Consider the following 24,103-nt stretch of genomic DNA (forward strand, 5'->3'; position numbering starts at 1 on the left):
TCAGAGGAGAGTTGGGAGCCAAGGGTCATGAAGCAAAAAGGAACTAAGCAGCCTGCAAGGAGACGAGAGCCTACCAAGGCAAAATTAAGCAGGAAAATGACATTTGTGCTTTGTTTCAGCACAGCGCCACCCAGACACTTGGGGAGAGGAAATGCATGTCAAAAGCAAAAACACAGCCAGCCTGAGGTTCTTTTCCAGATTCCTCAAAACCCATTGTCTACACATCTCAGCTGAACTATTCTATCACCTCCTCCTGCCATCCGTCATTACATTCAGTGTTTTCTGCTTTATTTTGTGAACCTCACATACAGGCCACAAGGGCCTCTCTTCCCCAGGAATCACTGCTGAGAGCAGTGCCTTACATGGGTGCCACAAGAGAACAGACTGCATGGAGGCAGCCAAAGATTTCGCTGCCCCCAAGTACCCCCCCCAAATCCTCTGTGATACTGCAAGGGGCTATAGGGTGTGGCTCTGAAGCCAGCACACAGGCTTGCTCCCTGCTGCCCAAATATTGCTCACCTATGTGATGACATGGTTTGCTTCCAGCCACATTCTGATTACTTAAGCTCCCTCCCTACGGTCCTTCTCAGTCAGAGAATCAGCATAATGCTTCAGTACATGACCACCAATTCCCACAGCTGGCTCCATCTGGAAATCTGTTAGCATGAGGGGGAGGAGGTAAGTGTCTGAAAGGCATTCCAGTTGGAGAAACAAGACATGAACCTCAAATTGCCCATGATAAGGCAACATCTGGGGCAGGAGTGAAGATGCAGGAACTGCACGACTGCCAGCCTGCACTTCTCAGCTCATTTTTACGGTGCTCGCTGGGCAGATCCAGTCTTCAGAAACTGCTAACATGGTTTTCATCTGCCCCTGCACACTTTCCAAAGCTACAGGTTTTGAACACATGAGAGAAGCAATGAATAAAGGGGAAGGGTAGATGGCAGAAGAACGCAGAAAAAGAAATGCTGGATTAACTTCATGAAAAGAATTACCCTTAAAAGCTGTTCTTTCAAATCCACCAAAGAGCACTTTTTTCTCTTTCTGCAACAGAGCCACTGGTCTCCGTTTACTTCAATAATCCACTTTCCTACCCAGTTAACAGATCATTTTTGAAAAGCACAGGTCAAGGGCCCTGCTATTTTACCTCCAAACAGCGGTTTCTTTGTAGGATGATTTGACAATGAAAATTAAAAGTCGTACCAGGAATTGCTCTTTCAGGAAACCGTGAGTTACCAAGTTACGAGTAGATGGATGCTACAATTAATTTCTTGCGCTGTGCTGGGACACAGAATGCCAGAGGAAGAACCTGTGTGAAAAAGTATTCCTATACATACGTCCAATAGGAGTGATGTTGAAGCTAGAACATAACCTAACTCTTAGATGTACGCTTCCAAAGTCCTGGCTGAGGAGTATGTGTGTGTGTTCAGGTGGGTCTAATCCACAAGAAATGCCGTGTGTGCTGAAACGAATGAGAGCATTGCAAAAAAACCAAAAGATATTTCCTATCTGAATACGACATACTAGCCACCCCAGAGTTTTTTAAACATATGGTGTTTTTCAGGGGGTGGGGGTAGTTTCAAAGGCTCCCACCCGCTGCCCCAATTCTACTGTGACCTTATTGAGAAATGAATCGGAGAGGAGGTGAAATCTGCCCCTGGTTCCCTCCCACGTGTGCAGGCAAAACTCACTTTACAAAGAATTCTTTTCTCTTTAAGTTCAATGGAAACTTTTGTGACCTCCAAAAAAAGTGGAGAAATGAAGCAAAAATTATTCCCTTCAGGAATCCCGGATACAGATTTCCTCCTTCGAACGCAATGGTTGCCTGTGTCTGGACACGCTGCCCCAGCAGTCAAGTCCGGGCATTCTTCGGCTTGGCCAAGGACAAAGCAACAAGGTCTCGGGGGTCACTACACAGCAGCCAGCTGATTCTGCTGCTGCTGTTGCTGCTGGTGGTGGTGCTGCTGTTTTGGGGGGGCCCGTTCCAGAAGTGCCTGTACAGTCTCTGCCACTCGCGTCAACCCTCTCTCTTCTAATATGTGCAGAGGCAAACATAATCGCTCCTACATGGGAAAACACAAAAAAGACATAAAGGAAAAAAAAGGGATGAAAACTAAAACAACGCAAAAAAAAAGGAAACTAAATTAAAGCAAATGTGTGTGTGTGTGTACGTGTGCCAAAAATGGAATGTTATAAAATGAGAGGGTGGTGCAGCTCAGCGTTGGAGCTCATGGTCTGCATGCAAAAAAGTCCCACGTCCAGCCCATTGCATTTCTACTTCTAAAGGAGCCTCTTCTCTGCTGCTCAGCCTACGCAGAGCCGGCTTAACACGGACCAGTGCTCTGAATTAGAACCCAGGCAGCTTCACATGTTCAAGCCTCTCAGCTGTGGCAGCAATTAAGAAGCTGGCTCTCAGTATGCCTTTGCGGGGGGAGAACTGTGGGGTTTTATTAGAATCTAAACTTTCATCTTGGGACCTTCGAGGTTACACCTGAGAAATGCAACGGTCCCAAGCACTAAAGGATGAAAAATGCAACCACTGTGGTTTCTAATGCACACAATTTCTCAGTCAGTAGGACAGTATTTGTCCACACCCCACCCCTGGCAATCAAATGGCTGGTTCTGGTTCTTTTTTAAAGCTGAATGCGATCACTGGGCAGCAATACTATCCCGGCAGAAATGCAATATGTAGTTTGGTACTTTATGAACATGGAAGTGACGTGCAAATGTGGCATGTGGCATGCATGCCAGCCAAGGTCCTTCTTTTCAGGATGCATTCCTAAGGAAACACATCTCTGAGATGCCCACCACTGGATTGGACCAACAGCTGCATGTGTGACACAGTGAACAACAAGCCAGCCAGACTCCAGGACAGGAACTTTATTTAATCAACATGTTAAAAAAGAAAGCAACCCACAATCAGCCCCCCTGTCCCCCGCAAACAAGACACACACACATATATAAAAGGAGAATTATAAAGGTGAACATGAAGGGGAAGAGGAAGTCTTTTTTTCTGAAGTCGGATGGTATTAGACGTACACTTTATATGCAAAACCTGGTACAAAAGAGTACAAGCCAGAGAAGCACTTTTCGTTTGCATAACATGTGAATGAGGAGCGATGGCAGGAATTTGGAAAAAATAACCCTTTCTCACACACTAGTTAATACCTGTTTAAAGATGATGGCTAAACAAGCAAGGGAGATTGGAGAGGAGTCAATACAAGAGTTTGGAATGCTTTTCTTTACGCATTTCCGGCATGGCAACATCTCCCCACTCCCTTCAATCAACTCACAACTAAGAAAGTCGGTTTCACTGAGCAGCCCATTTATTTTCACAGGCACTCATTTCTTTTAAAATATTCCTAAAACTACCCCCAGTAGAAACAGCTTTAAAAAAATATACAAACTACAGTGTTCCAACACGCATTTATCCACGTAACTGAGGTGCTCTGTTTCCTTGACTAATTCAGGGTCGACTCCTGTACCCCCTACTCCTTGCTCGCCTGTGAAACTGCTATTTCTGAGCGGTCAAGAGGCAAGCTGTGGGACTCCTCTGAGAACACACTGCAGGTCTGCGGTCAAATACACACACACAAACACACACACCCCAGAAGAGTAGGGGCATTAGTCTGTAGCAGCAGAAAGTGCATGAGCACCTTAGAGACTAACATTTACTGAGGTATCAGCTTTTGAAGGACACAATCTGCTTTATACCGTATTTTTTGCCCTATAGGGCGCACCGGCCCATAGGGCGCACCTAGGTTTTTTTTGGGGGGGGGGGAATAAAGAAAAAAAATTATTTCCCCCCCAGGTGCGGGGCTGGGGCGGGGGAAGCCCGAGCTTCCCCCGACCCCAGAACAGGCTGCTATCCGCAAGCCTTGGGAGCCCGTGCGAACTCCCGCTGGGCTCCCAAGGCTTGCGGATAGCTTCCTGAAGCCTGGAAAGCGAGAGGGGTCGGTGCGCACCGACCCCTCTCGTTCTCCAGGCTTCAGCGAAAGCCTGCATTCGCCCCATAGGACGCACACACATTTCCCCTTCATTTTTGGAGGGGAAAAAGTGCATCCTATAGAGCGAAAAATACGGTAACTGTCAGGTGTAAAACTCAAGCCACTCTTGAGTATCACATTCCCCAGCCTGACAGGTGAGGCGTTAGCCTCAGGGCCGAGGTGACAGTTGCTAAGCAGATGCCGCCCAGTCTAGGAAGGGGCAAAAGGAAGGCATTGTGGAGGGAAGTGGGCACCCAGGAAACTCTTAAAGGCGGCAGTGGAAGAGGCTTGATGGCTGTGCCACATAGGAGGCGACTGAGAGCAGAATTTGCGGGGAGGGACCCCAAGCGCTCGTGACATTTAGAGCCTGTAGCTCTGTGATTATTGCACAAAGCATAAGAGCTCATTGTGGGAAAATGCTGTGATTCAGCCGGCTAAAGCTGAAACACCAGCATCCTGGCTGATCGACGGTCAAGGGCACCATTTTAAAAGGTATGGGAGCACCACCATCCCTCTTAAAAAAGAAGACACAGTGCTCTACTGCAGCCTTCACCAAGCTGCTGCCCTTCAGCTATGCCGGCTGGGACTGATGCGAGTTGTAATCCAAAACATCTGGAGGGCACCAGGTTGGCAAAGGCTGCATGCTGGCTTCAATGCAAAACTGTTCTGCGTGGACTGGCCCACCCGTGAAAATCCTGACAACCCCATTGGAATAGCAGGGATTATCTCAGCAATCAGGTGGTTTGCAAAAACTGGACGCATGCACTCACTGCACGTGTTGCAACTCTTACAGGAGCAAAGAATACATCTGCTTGAGAAACGTGTCTTTTTATTTTTTTAAAAAAGGTTGCTAGCCCTTATGGCTGTGAAGATACGCTTGATGTACATTTTGGGAAATGACTGCTGGAAATCTCTGAAGGTTGCTGAGTAAGATTTCAGTCAGCGAGACATCAGTGCCATGTACAAATCACTGCCTTTCCCCGTGGCTGGCAAAACCAGAATAAATTATGCAAGCCTCTCCAATCCACACAATTTTATACAGGTTGCAGAATTCTGGGTGCAGAATTTTAATTCTTTTCATCGCAGAAGACAGAAGTCACCTAATGAACCCTGTCAGCCGAAGCCTGAGTCATGGGGTTCCTTCTCCTCCTCACTCCCCCCACCCATCCCCTAAAATTGGCTTAAGGGGGGGTCAGGAGAACCCCAGAACATTGTGGAGGAGGGAGGAGGCATAGTTCCATCTGACAAGCTGATAGGCTTGCACAGGTGGAACATCTGTAACAGAACGACACTGAATCCCCCACACATTCCTGCTTTGGCACCTGCACTTTTAGTGGTCTATCAGCACACCTGGTGTGACTATGATAGCCTCCTCCACATACACAATGACATGCAGAAAGCTTGGGATTTCTGGCAAGCAGAGCAGGCAAACCAGGCACTCAGCCCCAACGCTACCTGAATTCAGCAAAATGCCACTATAAACATGGACTAAAGGGGATCAGAAAAAGGTAAAAAAACAAACAAAACCCAGACCTAACTCAGGTTAGCCTAAAGTGAGCAGAGGCCAGATATAATCATAGCTACACCTGCAGTATTGGACCAAACATTTTGAGACAAGGAGGATGAGTGCAAAAATAATACTCATTCATTCAAAGTGGAGAAAGGTCTTTCGGTAACACTGTCTTCAAGAATTCACAAAGGCAGGAGTTCTGCTTGCTAGGAGCCTTCCCATTTAGGAATCAACAGTCATAAAGCACTCATTAATTGACAGAAGAGGCCAATTCAAAAGCTATTCCAACGCATGCAACAAGGTTAGAGAATGATGTGTCTGTTCATGAGCCTAACTGCATGTGTTCAACTTTCATATTCTTATTTTCACATATGGGGAGCAACTTGCTGCTCTGACACTCATTCTAGGCCTAAGATGCCCCCCTACTTTGTATTTGGTTACAGCAGTACTTAAATGTGCACATTCTTAAAAACGTAACTGAATTTGTTCTTGCTTTGTGGAGCTTTTGGCTCCTAGCCAACCAGAGCAGGACAAATCCTAAAACATGTGAACTGATGACTGCCAGGCTGAGGCAATTCCAATGGGACACCTCCCCAAGGCAGAAGGGCAAACGCTTGTGCTTTGAGATCCACGTTAAGAGCAAAGGTCTCCCTGAGAAAGCAGGAGCAGAGTGCATGGATAGGCAAGAAAGGCTGAAGCATCAACCCGGCTGGTACCTGAGCTACACAAAACAAGACGAGTCAAGAAGCCATTCTGTAAGGCTGGCTGAAGGTGGTGGAATGAAGCCTCGGTGCTCCATCCATGGGGAGAGGGAGCTGTTAAACTGGGGGGTGGGAGCAGGCAACTGTCTGGCGAAATCTTAGAAGCCAGACTGAGCAGGGCTTCCAGGGGCTAGAGTTTCAGTGGGTTAACTTACTTTCTCCATCCCTGGTTTTATTACCCCACTAGACCCTTTCAAGGCTGAGCACCAGCAGAAATATTTGGACCCCAGCTTCACCAAACCACAAGAAGGACAAATGCCATCAGCCCCAAATGGGAACTGTCCAGCTTGCTGAACACTGTTACACATTGTTCTGTCTATAAACATGAAAGCACCTAATGAATCAATAACAGTGTGAACGGTATTTCAGATAAGGCGCTGCTCCTTAAAAGTGCTGTCACTATTTATTGGAAAGCTACAGGACTGGTATTAAAGCTGAGGGTTTCAACAACTTGCTCATGTGCATTTGCTAGAAAGTCGAATGCCTCTCACTCGTAAATTCTTTGTGACAGCAGAGATCAACTGAGAAATCCTAACCGTGAAATAAACAAGTCAATACATTTGTGACATTGGCACACATGTGTGCAAATATGAACGTGAGCCCAGAAGGAGGTGAGGAAACGCAAGGCAAAGGGTTGCATTTTCCCAGTGCTACACATCACCAGTAGCTGAAGACAACACTAACAGCTGGTGCAGACAGGATTAAGGTAGCAGACTTGCTGGTACAGATATTTGCTCACACTAGCGGTCTGCTCAGACTGAGCAATGTAACAGCAAAGAGGAACTTGTGTAAATATTCTAAATAGAGTAGAGATCACTAGAAAAAAATGGCATGCTGTGGATTTTCTGGTCTAAGAAGATGAGAAGCCATTTTTCATGAGCCCCTCCTGCATCGTAGACCACCAGTGCAAACTGCTATTTGGGTGGATAATGCCACTGTAATAAAACCTGCATTGGCTGTAAAAACCTGCAATCTCCACATTCTGCTGTGCAATACAGCCTGCTCTGCAAATCTAGCAGTGCCTCAGAGACAGGAAGGAATATTCCTCATCAGCACTGCTTGAAAATAAGGCCTCTGATGCTTAGGCTGGAGGTTTCTGAGGAATCCTGAACAATCGCCACTTTTTGTTTTAAAAACGATGGTGATGTTCCTAGCACTTGGAGAAAAAGGTGAAGATGCATTTCATTGTTTGTTTAATCCTTAAGAAACCAAAGGAGGTCTAGATTGAAAAATCTTAGGGTGAGGGAGTGTCTCCCTTCAACACTGTATCCCGGTTTTTCAAGTGTTCTGTGAGTTCCAAGAATCAAATGTCCATCACTGTCTCTACCAACCCTCCCTCCCTCCCAAAGGAAGTGGGTGAACTTCCTGTTCTACAAAAATATCCACCGTTGTGCAATTAAAATAGATTTCTACAAAGTGTAACCCCCCCTTCTGTTTTGCATAAAGTATTCCAGCCACACAATGTAAGGGAGCTTTCACTTATCTAACAGCAAATTCTGCCTGACTAGGTCATTATCAGCAAGAGAGTTTTTCACATCACACAGAGCAGATTGCTGGTGGATCAGGAACAACGTACACATACAAAATTCTCGACTGAAACACAGACCGTTTACCAACCGCTTGGAAGAGCTGGAGTTAAGTCCATGGCACCCTTGAGCTTTAGCTAGAGGAAAAAGACCCAGCGATAGAACACACAGAGCATTAGCATCAGAGCACAGTAAAATGCCGCAAAGCCACACAGCTGGGTGGAAAGGGAGACAAGATTCGGTTCTTCTGAATCTGCCCCCAGAGAAAGAAGAGATTCTACTGTCCTTTTAATGCTGAGGTTTAGCTGGAGAATGTCAGAAGGGGAACAGAGTTTGTCCTGTCCAAAGTGTGAGCAGGAAGGGAAAACAGACAGAAAAAAATTAGCGTCAGTCATCAGTCATGCAAGAATCCATGAAGTAGACAAGAAAGCCCAGGGTCATCCATTTCTCACAAAAGGGTCCTTCAGTGTTCTTACCTCTATTCTTATATTGCTGTTCAGTTGGAAGAAAACAGCCATAAAACATACTGGCACAATCAGGCCTTCATTTTTCAGGAAGGGGTGTTATTTAAACTGGGAGCGTGGTGCATGGAAAACACCCCAAAAGTGCACCCATTTTTGGTTGGGAATGCAAAGTTGGTCTCTGAGTGTAGTATCCTGCATAGGTAAACCAGTGTACCATCATGCAACACGTTTCATTTTCATTTTTTTAAAAAAAGTTTGCAATTTTTGGACTTTTCACTTTTTTCCCGGCAGAGGTGGTGGATGGTTGTGAGGGTGCAAAGCACATCAACCCCCAAATGTGTTTCTGTCGCACTGTGCCCACTAAATCACTTAGCTAAACATGGGCATGCGGGCACGGCAGAAGGGGAATGTGGCTCTATGCAAGATGCTACCTTTAGAGAACAGCTTTAAAAAGGGATCTTATCTGCCCTCTCAAAAGGTAAGTATTTCTACATAGGACCATGCGAACACCTTTCTCTTTATTACTGCTACAACACAAACCCAACAGGAGGCACCACATGCCTGTCCCAGGTCCAACACAGTGTGTGTGTGTGTGTGTGTGTGTGAGAGAGAGAGAGAGAGAGAGAGAGAGTGTGTGTGTGTGTGTGTGTGAGAGAGAGAGAGAGAGAGAGAGAGAGAGAGAGTGTGTGTGTGTGTGTGTGTGTGTGAGAGAGAGAGAGAGAGAGAGAGAGAGAGACCAAGTGGTACTTGGTGCAGGATCTCTTATTGCCATCACTGCCTGACATGTTCCCCAACAGTGAAGAGTATGGACCAGATCCTGTTTTGCGTAGAGCTCTACAAGTGCTTCAGAGTCCCTATAAACTATAAGCAGCAGCAGTTTTTATTTTAAAAGGATAAAGGATCCCCATTTCTCTAGGTGTAGGATCTTAGTTATGTCAAATTTGCACAGATTATGGGTAGGATTCACCTCATGAGGCCCCTCATAGGAAATTGTGCACCGATACTTCCACTTGTGCAAAAAGGCATTTCCGCCCTGACCTTGGCTCTGGGTGGTCAGAAAGAACCCCAGAACAGCGTGCGGACAGAGGGGAAGGCGATGTGATATTGTTCTATCTGGCAACCTGGAGTGCTTGTGCTGATGGAAAGATTGGAAGGGTGCAGTACTGAATCCCACCCTATGTGTATTCTTGGTTATAAGAAATATACTTAATTAAGCTTCCTCAAAATTGTTGGGGGATATATTCTCAAAATAGCCAGACTTCAGTTTGAGCATCCTTTGTTATGCTGAGTTGGGCAAAGTGCTGGATAGGTCACTGGTGTCAACCCACAAACTCCCAGACATCAGAGCAATGGCGTAAGTGGCTGGTCTCTGGCTCCTGGGTGTCTCCCACCCATCTCCCCAACCCCTGTCCTCACTCCTACTCAATGGTCTTGGGTCCATCAAGCATGACTCTTGCTCTTCCTTGTGAGGGCTAGCACCAACAATGCCTTCAGGTCACCCACTGAGCCCCAGCAACATCCTTGGCTTGAACCTACTTGGCACTTTTGGCTTCAACCTGGTCTACACAACCTTCTGCTTCTCTCCGGTCTGCACCAAAGCTGAACAGAAGCAGATTTCCCCAAGAACTTGAATGAAAAGGCAAGGAAAGAAAATGGCTTCTAGCCTCATCAGCTCAGCCACAACCATGACCCATCTTGAATTGTCAGACTGCAGAGAGTGCTGCTGGGTGAGCTGCTAAGCTCTTTCACTTGGCCTTTTGTTAACTCCAAGGGGCAGCCGACTCCAAGAGCTATTACTATGAAGATGAGAATGAAGGCCTTTCAGCTGGCAAAATGGGACATGGAAAAGATGCACAGAAGGCGGCAGCAGAAGACAACTCATTTATTCCTGCTATGTTCCAAACTCAAAACACATGGGACTGGCAAACTGCAACCTGAGAGTTGCTTGCAGATCCTGGCTAGTTCAAGCACAGCTCCTGCTTCCACTCTTCCTTGTCCTGCCCACAGGGAATGGTCAGGTGATGGCTAGCGTTACGTAGTGGAAGCCAGAGGGGCAACAACAGGAAGGAGGAGAAAGAGAGTGCAAGCCAGCCAGGCAGGGGGACAAGGAAGGCTGGGGCTAGTGCTATGCATCTGGGCCTCTCTGAGGATAGCAGGTAAAGGGGATAGCAGATAACAAACGGGGTGGGGGGAGTTGAGAGGGGATTTCGGTGGGAGGTTTGTGCAGTAGGCTTTAAGTCCTTGGCTGGTAGTGGATTTTATATGCCGCTTATGGAGTGTGAGACTTTGGCATTTCGATAATACACCTGCCAAATGCTAGTTATTCAAAACACACAGACAAGTAATGACACAGTCAATACTGCTCTTCATGGTAAAGATCTAGGGATCCCTTTGCAAAGCAGCTGTTTGTAGCAATTACGACTCGGCTATCATCTAGAGGTGGAGAGGGGACCATTGCCACCAGAAACAGTATTACAGCACTTAAAGACTTAATGTTTCACATGCAATATAATGAAACCAAATGACTGAAAAGTATCTGTGCTAAAAACCTGCAGCACACACAGTCAAGCCTCGTTTTTGCACCAACTGGGCTGCTCTCTGAAGGATGGTGAGCAGAATCCAGAAGCAAAAGGAGCTGGCAATTGGACTAGGAAGTGCTGAATGTCTGCAGTGCTGCATTGGAAGAGTCTCTGCCTAAAGTCAGCACCTGCAGCAATGGGGAAGATGAAGTGTCAAGTCCAAAAATTGTTATCGCAGTGTCCGGATTAGGATGTCAACTGCTGAATATAGGAATATATTATTGGATACCTACCATCAGAGACCAGGTCAAATGTCACAGGAGCTAGCTGCAAACATATCACTTTAAATAAGTGAAATACAGTCAGCTAGTCCTTCCACTTCTTCTCAAATACCATACATCACAGGAGGTCAATCTTGGGACTATGGTTTTCATTGGAGTGACCCCAAAGTTTCTCTCCAGTCCAACCCCCTCCCCCCAAACTACACAGTGCAGAAAAATTCTGCCCGTAGTAGCATCAAGTATGATATTCTGGAGCCCTCCTGCGCTCTCTGGCATACCTACACCAACTCCTTGGGCAAGTATATCTGAGGGCGTGGGAATGATTCAGAACACAGAACCCCATTTGAATAGCCAATGGTACAAATCTTTCATACAGCTGAATTTTCATCCTGAGTACAGTCTCCGAGAACAAGTACCAGAAGGTATAAAATAGGTAGACTAATGAGATTAGTAACAAGACTTCTTAGACTTGTAAGATACAATTATATTTATTGTACCCAGTGTTCTGTTTGCCTCTGTCATCCTCCTTCATAAACAGAAGCCAACAGCAGAACTAAACCTGATTTCTAGCGCAAGACCTCACATCTTACTCAATGCACTGAGCAAGACTGGGCAAGCCCTGATTAGGCACTCAGATGAACTGGAATAAACAGGAGTATGATTTCACTTCCTGACTTGCTACATTTTCATTAACACATTTTCCGTTGAGCCTATTTTGAATGCAAGTCTGCATATAGGCATTATTGAAGGACAAAGGGTGCTTATTACTGGAGTGGCTTGATTGGCTGCAATATGGTAGGTTACATCTCTAGGCATTTATTTCCATTGTGGCCCCCAACCCCGTGCAGGAACTGGTGCTGTGAAATGTTGGGCTCTCAATAATATAAAATGAAGACATGCAGTGCAAAATAAAGACATAAAGTTTTCTCTTTTACCTGAGGCACGCCAATCTTTCGGCAAGCTTCCAGGAAATTTTCCACATTCCGTCTACACTTGGCCATGGTTAACTTAGGCTGCAGAAGAAAGGAGGACCATGTCATTCTTAACTCAGCAGTGCCTTACAGATAAACCAGAATGCTTAAAGATATTTTTGTGCTAGGAGTCAATAGTGTGGCTGGGACCCTAGAAATTTCACTTAGGAAGAAAAATAGTACAAATGACAACATGGCTGTCCCCACACATACTTCTCTGCCAGCTGTCCCTTAACCAGGCAGAGGGCCTTCACGGTAGTGGCGCCTGCCCTGTGGAACGCCCTCCCATCAGATGTCAAGGAAATAAGAAACTATCTGACTTTTAGAAGACATCTGAAGGCAGCCCTGTTTAGGGACGTTTTTTAATGTTTGATGTTTTATTATATTTTTAATATTTTGTGGGAAACCCAGCCATATGGGTGGGGTATTATTATTATTATTATTATTATTATTATTATTATTACTACTACTACTGTCTCTAGGTGTGCACCTCTTGCTCACTGAGGTCCAAACTCTTACTCTCACCCCACTATCCTGGTCAGCCAGAAATTAAGTTAAAGCAGCTGCCTATACAGCCAGACAAATTAGTTAAGGTCTGGATTTGCATGGAATATTTGCATGCCAAAAGCAGCTGATTCAGGGGTTCTTACAATGCAAAACTGCAGTGTTTGCCACAGTAGCCATAGGTGCTTGCAGCTCTTGTTGAATATTATTGACACAGAGATCAAGGGTTGTTTGTAGCAACATTGAAGAGAAATTTGAAGAAACTAGTTTCTCTGTAGACTGAGATCTTTGGGGCTGGGGTGGGGCATGTTTCCTTATCAGAAGTCAGGCTGACCTCTTCAAGGCGCAGGGTCTTCTCTGCAGCAGACAACTGCTCTCCAGAATATGCTGGGAATTATGTGAAGCTAATTTCCTTCTGGCTCCTATGTATTTGTGGGAGGGGGGTTATTGATTTGTTTTTGTTTTATTTCGTATTCTCATTTTGCATTTTTCTGTTGTGAACCACCCTGAGGATCTTCAGATGAAGGGTGGTATACAAAGTTAATAAAAAATAAAATAAATCAGTAATAAAAATTTTATCACCACTGCTCTGTTGTTCTGCTTTTGTCATTTTACACTATTGCTTATCTTTAGCAGTCATCTGCTGTTTCATTGCTTGAGGGCCTTTCAAGCCAGAAGACAGAATCAAATTTGAAAAACAGGTACAGATTCTATCAAGCAGCCACAGCACTCTTAACGGGATACTTACAACAGCTGGCGATGGGACGTGAATACTAGGAACAGAACGAGGCCGCACATGATTGGCTAAATGGCAGAGCACCACGCCATCAGTCAGCGCTGCTCCAAGATCGCTGGGCAAAGACACTTTCAACCGTGATTCAATTTTCTGAAAAAAAGAGGGGAAAGAGGAGAGAAACTTTCAAGTTCATTGTCGCCGCCACAATACATGCTACCCAGAGACAAACTTTAAACAGGTTGCAAGAAATCTATAAAGTACACCCTACAGACAACATTAGATGAGGATATGGCTGTGTTCGGATTATCTCAGCAAAATAACCAGCAAATCTCATGCTCTGCAAGCAGCCACTTTGCTCCTTACTCTGCATGAGCAAGCAAACTATAGTTTCCAGTTACATTAGAACTGGGAAACTGTGGTTAACAGCTTTGGAACAAGCCAGGATAAGAAGCCATAGTTTGGAGTTGGTTTCATGTGCTGGCTTCCTCCCAAGTTACGAACCACAGTTTCCCAGTTCTAATGTAACGGACAACCATAGTTAACTGAAGACTCCCTGGCTTTTCTGCAAAACCGCTGCATACAGCAGTGCCATGGCTCATTCATACCTCAGCTTATTAAGCCAAGATGCAATTGTCCAAATGCAGCCAAGGGCAACATTCTGTACTCCCAAATGTTTTCCTCCTACAATTAAACTAAGTTATCTGGGAACCTGATTTGCAACAAATCAGAAAGAAGTGTGCTGAGAAACTGGGAGTGGTTCTGCAGGAGTAGACATTTATAAAGCCTTCTCAAATTACTTTTTAGTCATGAGACTAATTTGCAAGAACACTCTTGTGTACAAACACCACAAACAACACAGGATGAAGCCCACAGTGCAGTAATGAAATGCCGCAGATCAGCCAAATACACAAGTTGTGACATGCAAGATTTTTTAAAATCCAGAATGCCACGGACATCTCTAGCACTCCTTAAGGATTCCATGCTGGCTAGAGCTCATGGGAGTCCAACAATATCTGGTGGTCATTTGGTTGGCTACCACTGGAACAGATTTGCCTTGAACTTCTTTAGCAAGCCCATCTTTCCAAAGCAATGGAGAAAACTTTGCTATGTACTTTCCGCAGTTGCTCTATCAGCTCAACCTCTTCCTCCTGCAGCTTGGAACTGTGGTTTTCACTATGGTCTTCAGTGCTATTAGCAGGTGTCGATGCAGAAGGAGACAGTGATGCAGCGGCTAGAAAAGACAAGAAAATAATAAAGGACCATATGGAGTGTGTGGGAGCCATCCTTCAGCCACATAAGCCCCACTGCCCCCTCCACTTTGCATTCCGAAGAGGGAAAGCCCAATCACAGGTTAATCGCTTCATCTGCTGCTTGTTAGAGCATACCCTTCAGCCTAGTTAATGAAGCAACACAACTTGGCTCCAATGAAGGGGAAGATCCACTGGTCAGTGGTAGAGCACATGCTCTAAATGGAAAAGGTCCTAAGTTCAATCCCTTGTCCTGCAATCAGAACCAGTGAAGGCGGTGAAGGTCCTGTGTGAGTGCCTGGAGGCGGTTGGAGGATGGATGGCGGCTAACAGATTGAGGTTGAATCTTGACAAGACTGAAGTACTGTTTTGGGGGGACAGGGGGCGGGTGGGGGGGCTCCCTGGTCCTGAATGGGGCAACTGTGCCCCTGAAGGACCAGGGGCGCAGCCTGGGAGTCATTTTGGACTCACAGCTGTCCATGGAGGCGCAGGTTAATTCTGTGTCCAGGGCGGCTGTCTACCAGCTCCATCTGGTACGCAGGCTGAGACCCTACCTGCCGGCGGACTGTCTGGCCAGAGTGGTGCATGCTCTAGTTATCTTCCGCTTGGACTACTGCAATGCGCTCTACGTGGGGCTACCATTGAAGGTGACCCGGAAACTGCAATTAATCCAGAATGCGGCAGCTAGACTGGTGACTGGGACTGGCCGCCGGGACCACATAACACGGGTCCTGAGAGATCTGCATTGGCTCCCAGTACGTTTCCGAGCACAATTCAAAGTGTTGGTGCTGACCTTTAAAGCCCTAAATGGCCTCAGTCCAGTATATCTGAAGGAGCATCTCCTCCCCCATCGTTCTGCCTGGACACTTAGATCCAGCGCCGAGGGCCTTCTGGCGGTTCCCTCATTGTGAGAAGTGAGGTTACAGGGAACCAGACAGAGGGCCTTCTCGGTAGTGGTGCCCGCCCTGTGGAACGCCCTCCCTTCAGATGTGAAGGAAATAAGCAGCTATCTTCTTTTTAAAAGACACCTGAAGGCAGCACTGTTTAGGGAAGTTTTTAATATTTAATGCTGTATTGCTTTTAACACTTGACTGGAAGCTACCCAGAGTGGCTGGGGAAACTCAGCCAGATGGGCGGGGTATAAATAATAAATTATTATTATTATTATTATTATTATTATTATTATTATTATTATTCTGGGCTGAAACCCAGGAGAGCTGCTATGGGTTAGGGTAGGCAATACTCAGCTAGATGGACCAGTCTGACTTGGTTTAAGTCAGCTTCCTATGTTCCAAGGGGCTAACGGAGACCACCAAGCCACACCCTCACAGGTCCAATTTGTGCAGCCTACCTTTGCTCACTTCATCCCTGGCAACATTCCGAAAAAGGAAGCTCTCAGGGCGCTGGGGAGGATTTCTGTAAGAAGGAGGAGCAGCAGCAACAGCTGGACCAGGATATGGAGCAGACAGGTGAACTGAATGTGGACATGCAAAAACATGCTGTCAGCTCAGCAGAACAATAATTGGAAGGACACGTTTTTAAACTGACAAACTTATCGCTGAGTTATAAAGACGTGAGGGGAAGGCCAGCCCGTTCTAGATGTCTACGAACATTCCTCAGTACCCTCTGGAAAAAAGTCTTCTCTATTTTATTACAGTTTCACAACCTGAGGAACGTCCAAAGGAGCCTCAGTCCAGAAAAACAAACCCAATGCAATGAAGCTCCCAGCCCTCCCAAAGCGACTGACGCTCAGGCTACAATAGCCCTGCATTTATGAACCCATACAAAATGGTTTTCTCCCAGTACAATGGATTTTCACAGCTGAAGCATAATAGCCTGTTCATCTCCCATTGTGGTCTTATTTTGGTTTGGCCCAACATCACAGGCAAGATGTATCGGTGGGAGAAAGGCTCGTGTGCCATTACTTAACCATGGCAATTGATGATGGAGTTTTCTGGACCTAGCTTCATTTGGAGACAAACTTTTTTATTGCCTTACTTTACTTGTATGGAAGTGAGCTGTATCTCTGTGCTGAGTCAAAGAATTGAGAGAGAGCTAGTGTAGCATGGCAGTAAAACAAATGAGCTATGAATCAGGAAGGTACAGGGTCAAGTTTTGCTTCTGCCATAAACCCACTAGGTGGCTGTGGGGAAGGCACTGCTATCTCCGACTCCCCAATCTAGGAAAGGAGAAGAACGGTGCTGGACAATCCTACAAATCAAGGGTCATTACTATGTGTGTGAAGTCCTCTGAACACTCGGAAGTACGACAATTATTACACCTATAAAACTACCTGGTGGAAAGGATTGCTTAAGGCACTTCTGTACCCACAACTGGCTTGCAGTGTTGGCGCAGCCCTTGGTTGTGGTGCTACACTGGTCCACAGGTTATGGCCAAGACCCCTGTCAGCTTAGCTTGCACGCTGATAACCTTTTCAGCACCTCAGTGATGCATCTGTTTCCCCCTTTGCTTTCTCCCCCAAGTTTACCTGTTTGAGCTGTGGGTGAATTTGGTGAGATTGTGGATCTGTCATCACTCTGTGGATAAAGGAGAAAGATGAAGCAGTAGAACGCAGCAGAAACAAGCTTTATACACATCTAGGATATCATTCTAGGGGTAGGAAGATGGAGCATAAGATGGGGGGGGGGGTTACATGCCATAAAAAGGATCTCTTAGAAAATTAGCATAACACTTCTGGGACTATAATAATGGAGAATAGTACAGCCAGGATTAAATGTATTTGGGACAAGAGCCACAAAAAAGAAGGCTGCCACTAAGCTAGCCAATGGGGGGAGGGGGAGGAGATAATACTGATTATATGTAAAGAAAAGATCTTTAATCAAAGGCTAATTAGTACAAAGTGAATATTCAACTGCATAAGTACCTCCAGTTCTTAAGACATATTTTGCCATTTCTGTGAGGACTCTTTATTATCACTGATTACAATTTCCAGCATGTATGTACAAGATAATCAGACGAATCAAGCAAAGTGGACTTGTTAAGGAATGCAAGCACAAAAGGGTGACTTTTCAGTTCACGTTGAGGAGACAGCATTTTATACAACAAGGAAGCACCACACAGCAGGTGTACCGGCCCATCTACCAATATTCCTCTATTCCTCTATGTTCTGCTATTGGAGGGAGGCACAGTGGGCTCCAAGCTCAGGAGCAGGTTTTGGAAGAGTTGCATGGGTGGAAGCAAGGGAACCACAACCACCATCTTGTGTGAAGTGTCACCAAGAAGAAGCAAGTTACAGAGAACAGCCCACAAGCCTATTTGAAGGTCTCACTCTGGTACCTGAAGGATGTCAGCCGCTGATTCTGCTTGTGCTCCACCACCCAGGCTCACACCAAGAGGAGAAACCAGCAAGAGCAGCGATAAGAATTTAGCAACAGCAGGCCAGAGGAAGTCAAATGATCCCCCTGACCCCTCCAATGGCTTCTAGGTCAGGCCTGCTTGTTTGGGTGAACGGAAGACAGGCTGCCTTTCACCGATGTCTCTGCCCTTTCTCCAGCTTGACAGATAACCAGATCTTCTATAATAATAGAGTATGTTCGTTTTTTGTGTTTTTTTTTAACTTTTGTCAGAAATGATTCTAATGAAATATTAAGCAAGCACAGGACCTGATCATTTTCACAATGAAAAATCATAATGGCTTCTGCAAAAAGAAGTCTGCAAAGCACCAAAAACGTCAGACGAAAAGTGACAGACAGTGATGGGTGTGCATATGCACTTTATTTTAGTGGCCAGAAAAAGCCTTTATCTGCTGCTCAAGATTCTGCAAACAAGAAAAGTTTTACAGGCTAATTATCAGCGTCTACTGCAGACAGGTTAGACATCATATCATGTCAGAATAAAACTGCTTTTCTTTGACAACTCGTTTACTTGGCAATCCTATTCTGGCTCATTCATATGGCAAACCAGAAAATTGCACCAGGAGTGGTTCTTGGTGGTACAGATGGGATTTAATATGCAGAAACCAAAATTCTGTGGTCTTTGCAATGACTTAGGGCAACCAAAGTGATTCAGGGGCTGGAGCGTCTTCCTTATGAGGAAAAGCTAAAACATGTGTGGGTTTTTTAGTTAAGAGGGGGGAAAGACAAATAAGGGGAAATATGACGGACGGTTGCATGCAATTATGGAGAAAGTGGAAAGAGCCCCCCCTCCCCTTTCAGAATACTTGAACTCAAGAGTCACCCAGTGATGGGTAGCAGATTCGGGACAGACTGGAGAAAGAGCGTCCTCACACAACAGAGAGTTATCACATGGAATTTGCTGTCGCCAGATGTGATGACGGCCCCTTATTTAGACAGCCTTGAAATGGGACTAAACACATTCATGGAGGAGGGTCTGCGATAGCTAAACGGACCCTTCATATTTCTGAACTGCGGAGGGAAGAACAGCAGCAGAGGTCTTTCTTTTGTGTCCTCTTGCTTTGGGCCTCACAGAAGAAACTGGCTGCCAACTGGGAAGCTCAGTCGGTAGAGCATGAGACTTTTAATCTCAGGGTCGTGGGTTTGAGCCCCACCTTGGGTGAAAAATTCCTGCATTGAATGGGGTTGGACTACATGACCCGTGTGGTCCCTTCCAACTTTGTGATTCTTTGATTAGATGGACCTTCTCAGTCTGATTGAGCAAGGCTGATCTTACATTTTTAGTTTATTGTATTTGGCGTGACCTCCCCCAGCTTCTCGTCCAGACATGGTGCACATGGACCACCAACTCTCTGCAGAGTCATCCATTAAGCAAGGGTGGTTCTTGGCTCCATTAGATGGACATGAAAACTCTCCCTCGGGCTCCGCTTTAAATCAGCTCATGACAGGACAGGCCGAGAGTAGGGATCAACGCTGCCCTCAGTATCAGGTAAGCAGGAAACGTAAATCCAGCCAAGACAGTCACACGCTGCATGCTCTTCACCTGGTTGAGTGTCCCCGGCCTCCTTTTAATGGTGTTGGTATTACTGTCAATCTCAAACACTAAGATAGGCTCAAAACCATTCTGTCAGGGAGGGCAGAGAAGAGAGAAGGGGGAGAAGAAAGGGAGGAAGACAGAAAATCACCTGAAGAAGGCAGAAGGTGCAAAGCAGAAGAATCCAACAGACTACCCTTGACAACAGTCTCAGAATGGCCTATCAACATATGGAGCTGCCTTACTCAGAGTGAGGCCGCTGATCCATCTAAGTCCAGCAACGGCTGTCCTTGCTGGCAGCAGCCCTCCAAGGTCCCAAGCAGAAGTCTCTTTCAGGCCTGCTAACTACAACCCCTCAAAATAGAGATAATCAAGGCCTGAACATGGAACCAGCTTGCAAGGCGTGTGCTGTACCACTGAGCAATGGCCTCTTCTCTTTACCTGAACCAAGACTTGCTTCAAGTAATGCTACAGTCTTTCTTGAAGCAATTCCTGTTAAATTTCCCCACCAAGTCTGTTCTTAAGTGACAACTGGCAAAATATGCACTCTCTTAGCAGCGTGTGTCAAGATGTTGCTCACTGTAAAGTTCAAGGTGGTAGCCTGTCAATGCCGAGGTTGTGATTATCACTGCACTGCAGGGGTTGGAAAAATTTCCTCCTATTATCAGCATCCACATTGCATGTTGTGGTGATGCTACCACCTTTGGGGGGTGCAGGGAACATTGGCAAAGGGCAGCCCCCATACAGTGAACTCTCCTGGGCTTAGCCACTGACTTATTTCCCCCTTGCAAGCTCTTACCGAGCAAGCAGTGTTTATGGGGATTGCGTGAAGATTTGGTCCTCAAGGCTCAATTAGTAAACTCTTGGGAATGTAACGAACTAGGAACAACAGCATCATGTAAAATAACTCATTATAGTAAATTAAAATAAAATGCTGTCCACGAGAGTAAAGGGTGCCAGAAATTATGCACAACAAAAACCAACCACGCTTGTTTGTATTCCAAGGCCACCCAGGGCTGCATTGGGTTGTATTTGACACTTGCATGCAAAATTAGAATTATCTCATGCCAAGGAGTTTGAAGTAGAAGATGAAAGAGGACAAGCAAACATAGGGACCAGAAGTGCAGAGAAACACAGGAGAAAGGTAACAGATAATAATAATAATTTGTTTATACCCTGCCCACCTGGCTAGGTTTCCCCAGCCACTCTGCTTACTGCAGACGAAGCAGCCATGTGAGAAGGTACACAGCGGTTGGTTGCCACGGTGAGCTTTAAAGGCAACTGGCACAGTGCCAATCCCAGAAGATGGTCCAGTAACAAGTGTCACTGTACAGATTTTATATCCTTAGTGAATTTTTCAATCATGATGGGTGAGGATTATTTAGGAAAAACCTCTTTCTCCAAATCCACGAAAGCCTTCCTTTTCTGTGGGGCCCATGATTTGACAAAGATTTCTTCCATCATTCCCCCACCCCACCTGAAACGAAGCCTAACTATGTATAACTGGTGAAATTTAGAGTACTAGATCCCCGGGTCCTGTCGTTTGTTATTGTGTGAAGTGTCATGCATGCTTGGCCCAGGGGCAGCAAACGTGGTGCTCTCCAGATGCTACGGGACTAGAACTCATCATCACTGGCCACAGACGATGCTGCCTGAGCCTGATGGGAGTTCAGGTCCACATTCTGGAGGGCACCATATTGGTTATCATGTTGCAACAATACATTGGAAAATGGGTGATATTCTGCAAAGGCCATTTCTCAGCAGAACCATCTACTATGAGCTGTCCTATGAGAAGGATTCCAGGAGACAGAGGGAGACAGGGAGGTGAGGACCACCCCAGAGCCTGCTCTAGTTGGGCTGTCACTTACTCACTATTGTCATTTCATCACCAAGTGCTTGGTGAGGAGTATCCTGAATTATTATTTTTTTGTATGTTGATATTGTTCACTGTAGTTTAAAAAATGTATTTCAGTTTCCCCTAAGACACCTAGGAGGGATTTACATCCTGAAAGCTGGGATATCAGTAACAGTAAATAAATACAAAGAGAAGCTAATGCTGGCTATATGTTATGATTTCAAGTATCGTTAAACTTATTTCCAAAGCCACCCAGTGACTTTGAGGGGGTGGAGCTCATGAATTGAAGCCTTCATCAACACAGCAAATATTATTACTACTGAGTAATGGATAGTTGAGTAATTACTACTGAGCTTGGATAGCTCAGCTGGTTAGAGCGTGGTGCTGATAATGCCAAGGCTGCAAGTTTGATCCCTGTTTGGGACAGCTGCATATTCCTGCATCGCAGGGAGCTGGACTAGATGGTTCTCAGGGTCCCTTCCAACTCTACAGCTCTATGATTCTATGTTGTTTCCCAGATGCCCTTTTCAAGAGAGTCAAGGTGATCTACAAATAATATAAAATATGAGAAATCTAATCAGGGGAATATGCAGCCTACTTGTTCCTCTGAAAGCGAGTTGTGTCCACCTCCTGCACCTTGTTTGTGGGGGGGCTCCTAACCTGTCAGCTTGCACTGAGGTGGAAGGGCCTTGGCAGCGCTGATGTCGTGCCCGCCCTAGCCATGCCTGCAGACAGCCATGCCCGCTATGAGCCTGACTGCAGTGCCCCTCCCAAACCTACCTCCATTGCTCTCACCTTCAACACATGCATTTGAAGGGAAAACATGCAAACTGTTAGTGTTGAGTACACACTGGTGGTGGTAGCACCCTGCTTTCCAGAAATTGGGGGTGGCGAGCACTTAATCACAGCTGGAAGCATACAGTGCTCCAGAAACAACAAGTCAGACACAGCAGCAACCAAACTGCAAAAGGCAACTAGAAAGCCTGCTAAACAAAACACCAGGGGGGGGGGCTGCAAGTCTACTTTTGTGCAAGCAACAAAAGTGTAAAAGGGCGAGGGGCACAGGTAATTTCATACTGCCTGTTTGTCAGACCTATTTCCATGCATTTCCCCTAAACTAGAGTTAACATCATTGTTCAGAGAAAGAAAAAAAGCAGTCTTGGCTGAACAGGCACTATGATGTAATAAGGGAAGTGCTGAACAAAGGCCTTCGTTAGAATTCTACACAATATTCTATTATGTTGTGGAAGAAACTGCCGCCATGTAAGCAAGTGCAATTCAAGAGAGTCAGAAATAGACGCATAAACCATATGATGGAAATGGCTGGAATTGGCCAAATCCCATTCATCGCAGCAGTGATTTGTCAAAAAGAATTAAAATCGGATCGTGCCCTAAATCGACAAACAGGGAAGTATGCATGCCTGAGATAACAAGCTCACTCCAAGTCCTGGGACAGGGCAAGAACGAAATCTAGACCAAGCAAGTCAATTACCCATCCACATCAATCCCACTTTCCGGGCGTTTATGGAAATTAGAATGAGAGGGACAGAAACAGTTTACATCCACAACTATAAGAATGCCTGGAAACAGGGACACAAAACAACAACTTGTGTGCCACGTTTGCAACCAACTCGCTAGCTTGGTTACTACTGAACAACAATTTTCAAGAGACAGAGGTTTCTCTAGTCAGCAAAGGTCAAATGCTCAGTTTTCCTATTTCTAATCACCAGTTGTCCTTACATGAACTGAGGAACAAGACAAGTAAAGGGACTGGGCTGCAGAACTGTGTGCCCCATCTCTGCTCCAAGACGAATTACTCCCACCATTTTAAAGGTTTAAATTGGCATCAACGTTAACCATAGTAAACATTAAGCAGAGTTCTCTCTCAACCACACTTTTGAACCCATTTTCTGGCCTCTGCCTTCCCTGTACTCTCAAGTCACAAATAGGCAAATGCCTGAATGTAATGTCCAGGATGGGAGGGGGGTTGGGGGGTGTCCCTGCTTCACACCTAGGTGAAGTTTCAATGCTCTTCAGCCAACAACATGGCTGCACATATGAAACCTCAAGCACTTAACTGAAGAGAATATAAATGAGCAAATAAACTGGAGGCGTGCAAATCATGCAAAGGCAGGCAGAGCAAAGCAGGCCAGGAAAGAACATGAAAATGGATTTCAATCGCTATTTTTGAGATACCAACAGAGGAAGGAAATAGCATAAAACATGGAAATGGTGTTACATGAAATGCTGACAACTTTTTAAAAAAATAGACAATTCATACTTGAGAGATGTAAAAGTACCTCCACTGATTTAAACAGAGGGGCAAAACCAAAGCGTTTAGTCATGGTTAACTAAACATACTCAAATGGATCACCAGCAGCCATTCAGAGGGCCATGCTCCAAACAACTACAAAAGTAGTTCTTCAGGGGAAATCATGGATGAGTATCTGTGATGTATCATTTAGGCCACAGGGATCCTGCAGCTGGATAGACAAGGCTGGGTGATATCATGCCTCTTCGAAATCTATGATTCCATGTTATGATACTGAACTGGTTTAGCAAGGAAATGGAAATGCAAAATTTAGATGCCATCTCTCGACATAACACCTGGTACTTATTGGAACACTTCTGGGCCTTGTAATGAATGTGTTATCTATATAGCTGATGTGTGGATGACTCCATGAGTAGGCCAGGCAGGAACCTAAGAACCTGCTTAGCTGATTTCACCCCCTAAAGCTTATTCACACCTTTAATGTTTCCACGAATTGCACCAACCACTTATCTTATGAGTTCTAGGGACTAAATCAGAACAGGAAGTTCAGGAACACATAGCTG

General features: G+C 45.5%; 1 protein-coding gene and 1 non-coding gene across 9 annotated transcripts in view; one reads left to right on the top strand and one right to left on the bottom strand.

Moving 5' to 3' along the window:
- Positions 1-1,566: 1,566 nt before the first annotated feature.
- LRCH3 (leucine rich repeats and calponin homology domain containing 3) overlaps positions 1,567-24,103 on the bottom strand; it is an 85,754-nt gene continuing 63,217 nt past the window's right edge. For 3 of the 8 annotated variants that reach the window (XM_053387340.1, XM_053387339.1, XM_053387337.1), the window contains 6 exons: positions 16,994-17,042; positions 15,857-15,979; positions 14,371-14,489; positions 13,271-13,408; positions 11,983-12,060; positions 2,861-8,121 (listed from right to left, as the gene is read on the bottom strand). In XM_053387340.1, coding sequence (XP_053243315.1) covers positions 7,921-8,121; positions 11,983-12,060; positions 13,271-13,408; positions 14,371-14,489; positions 15,857-15,979; positions 16,994-17,042 — 708 coding nt within the window. In that variant the 3' untranslated portion in view covers positions 2,861-7,920. Of the gene's footprint in view, positions 2,064-2,860; positions 8,122-11,982; positions 12,061-13,270; positions 13,409-14,370; positions 14,490-15,856; positions 15,980-16,993; positions 17,043-19,422; positions 19,504-24,103 lie in introns of those variants that run through there. The other 5 variants (XM_053387341.1, XM_053387336.1, XM_053387338.1 and 2 more) reach the window with 3 other exon arrangements.
- TRNAK-UUU (transfer RNA lysine (anticodon UUU)) lies at positions 18,966-19,041 on the top strand. Its single transcript has one exon. It is a non-coding gene; the product is annotated as a tRNA-Lys (tRNA).

This window comes from Podarcis raffonei, chromosome 5, assembly GCF_027172205.1.
Source record: "Podarcis raffonei isolate rPodRaf1 chromosome 5, rPodRaf1.pri, whole genome shotgun sequence".
In the NCBI taxonomy this organism is placed as follows: Eukaryota; Metazoa; Chordata; class Lepidosauria; order Squamata; family Lacertidae; genus Podarcis; species Podarcis raffonei.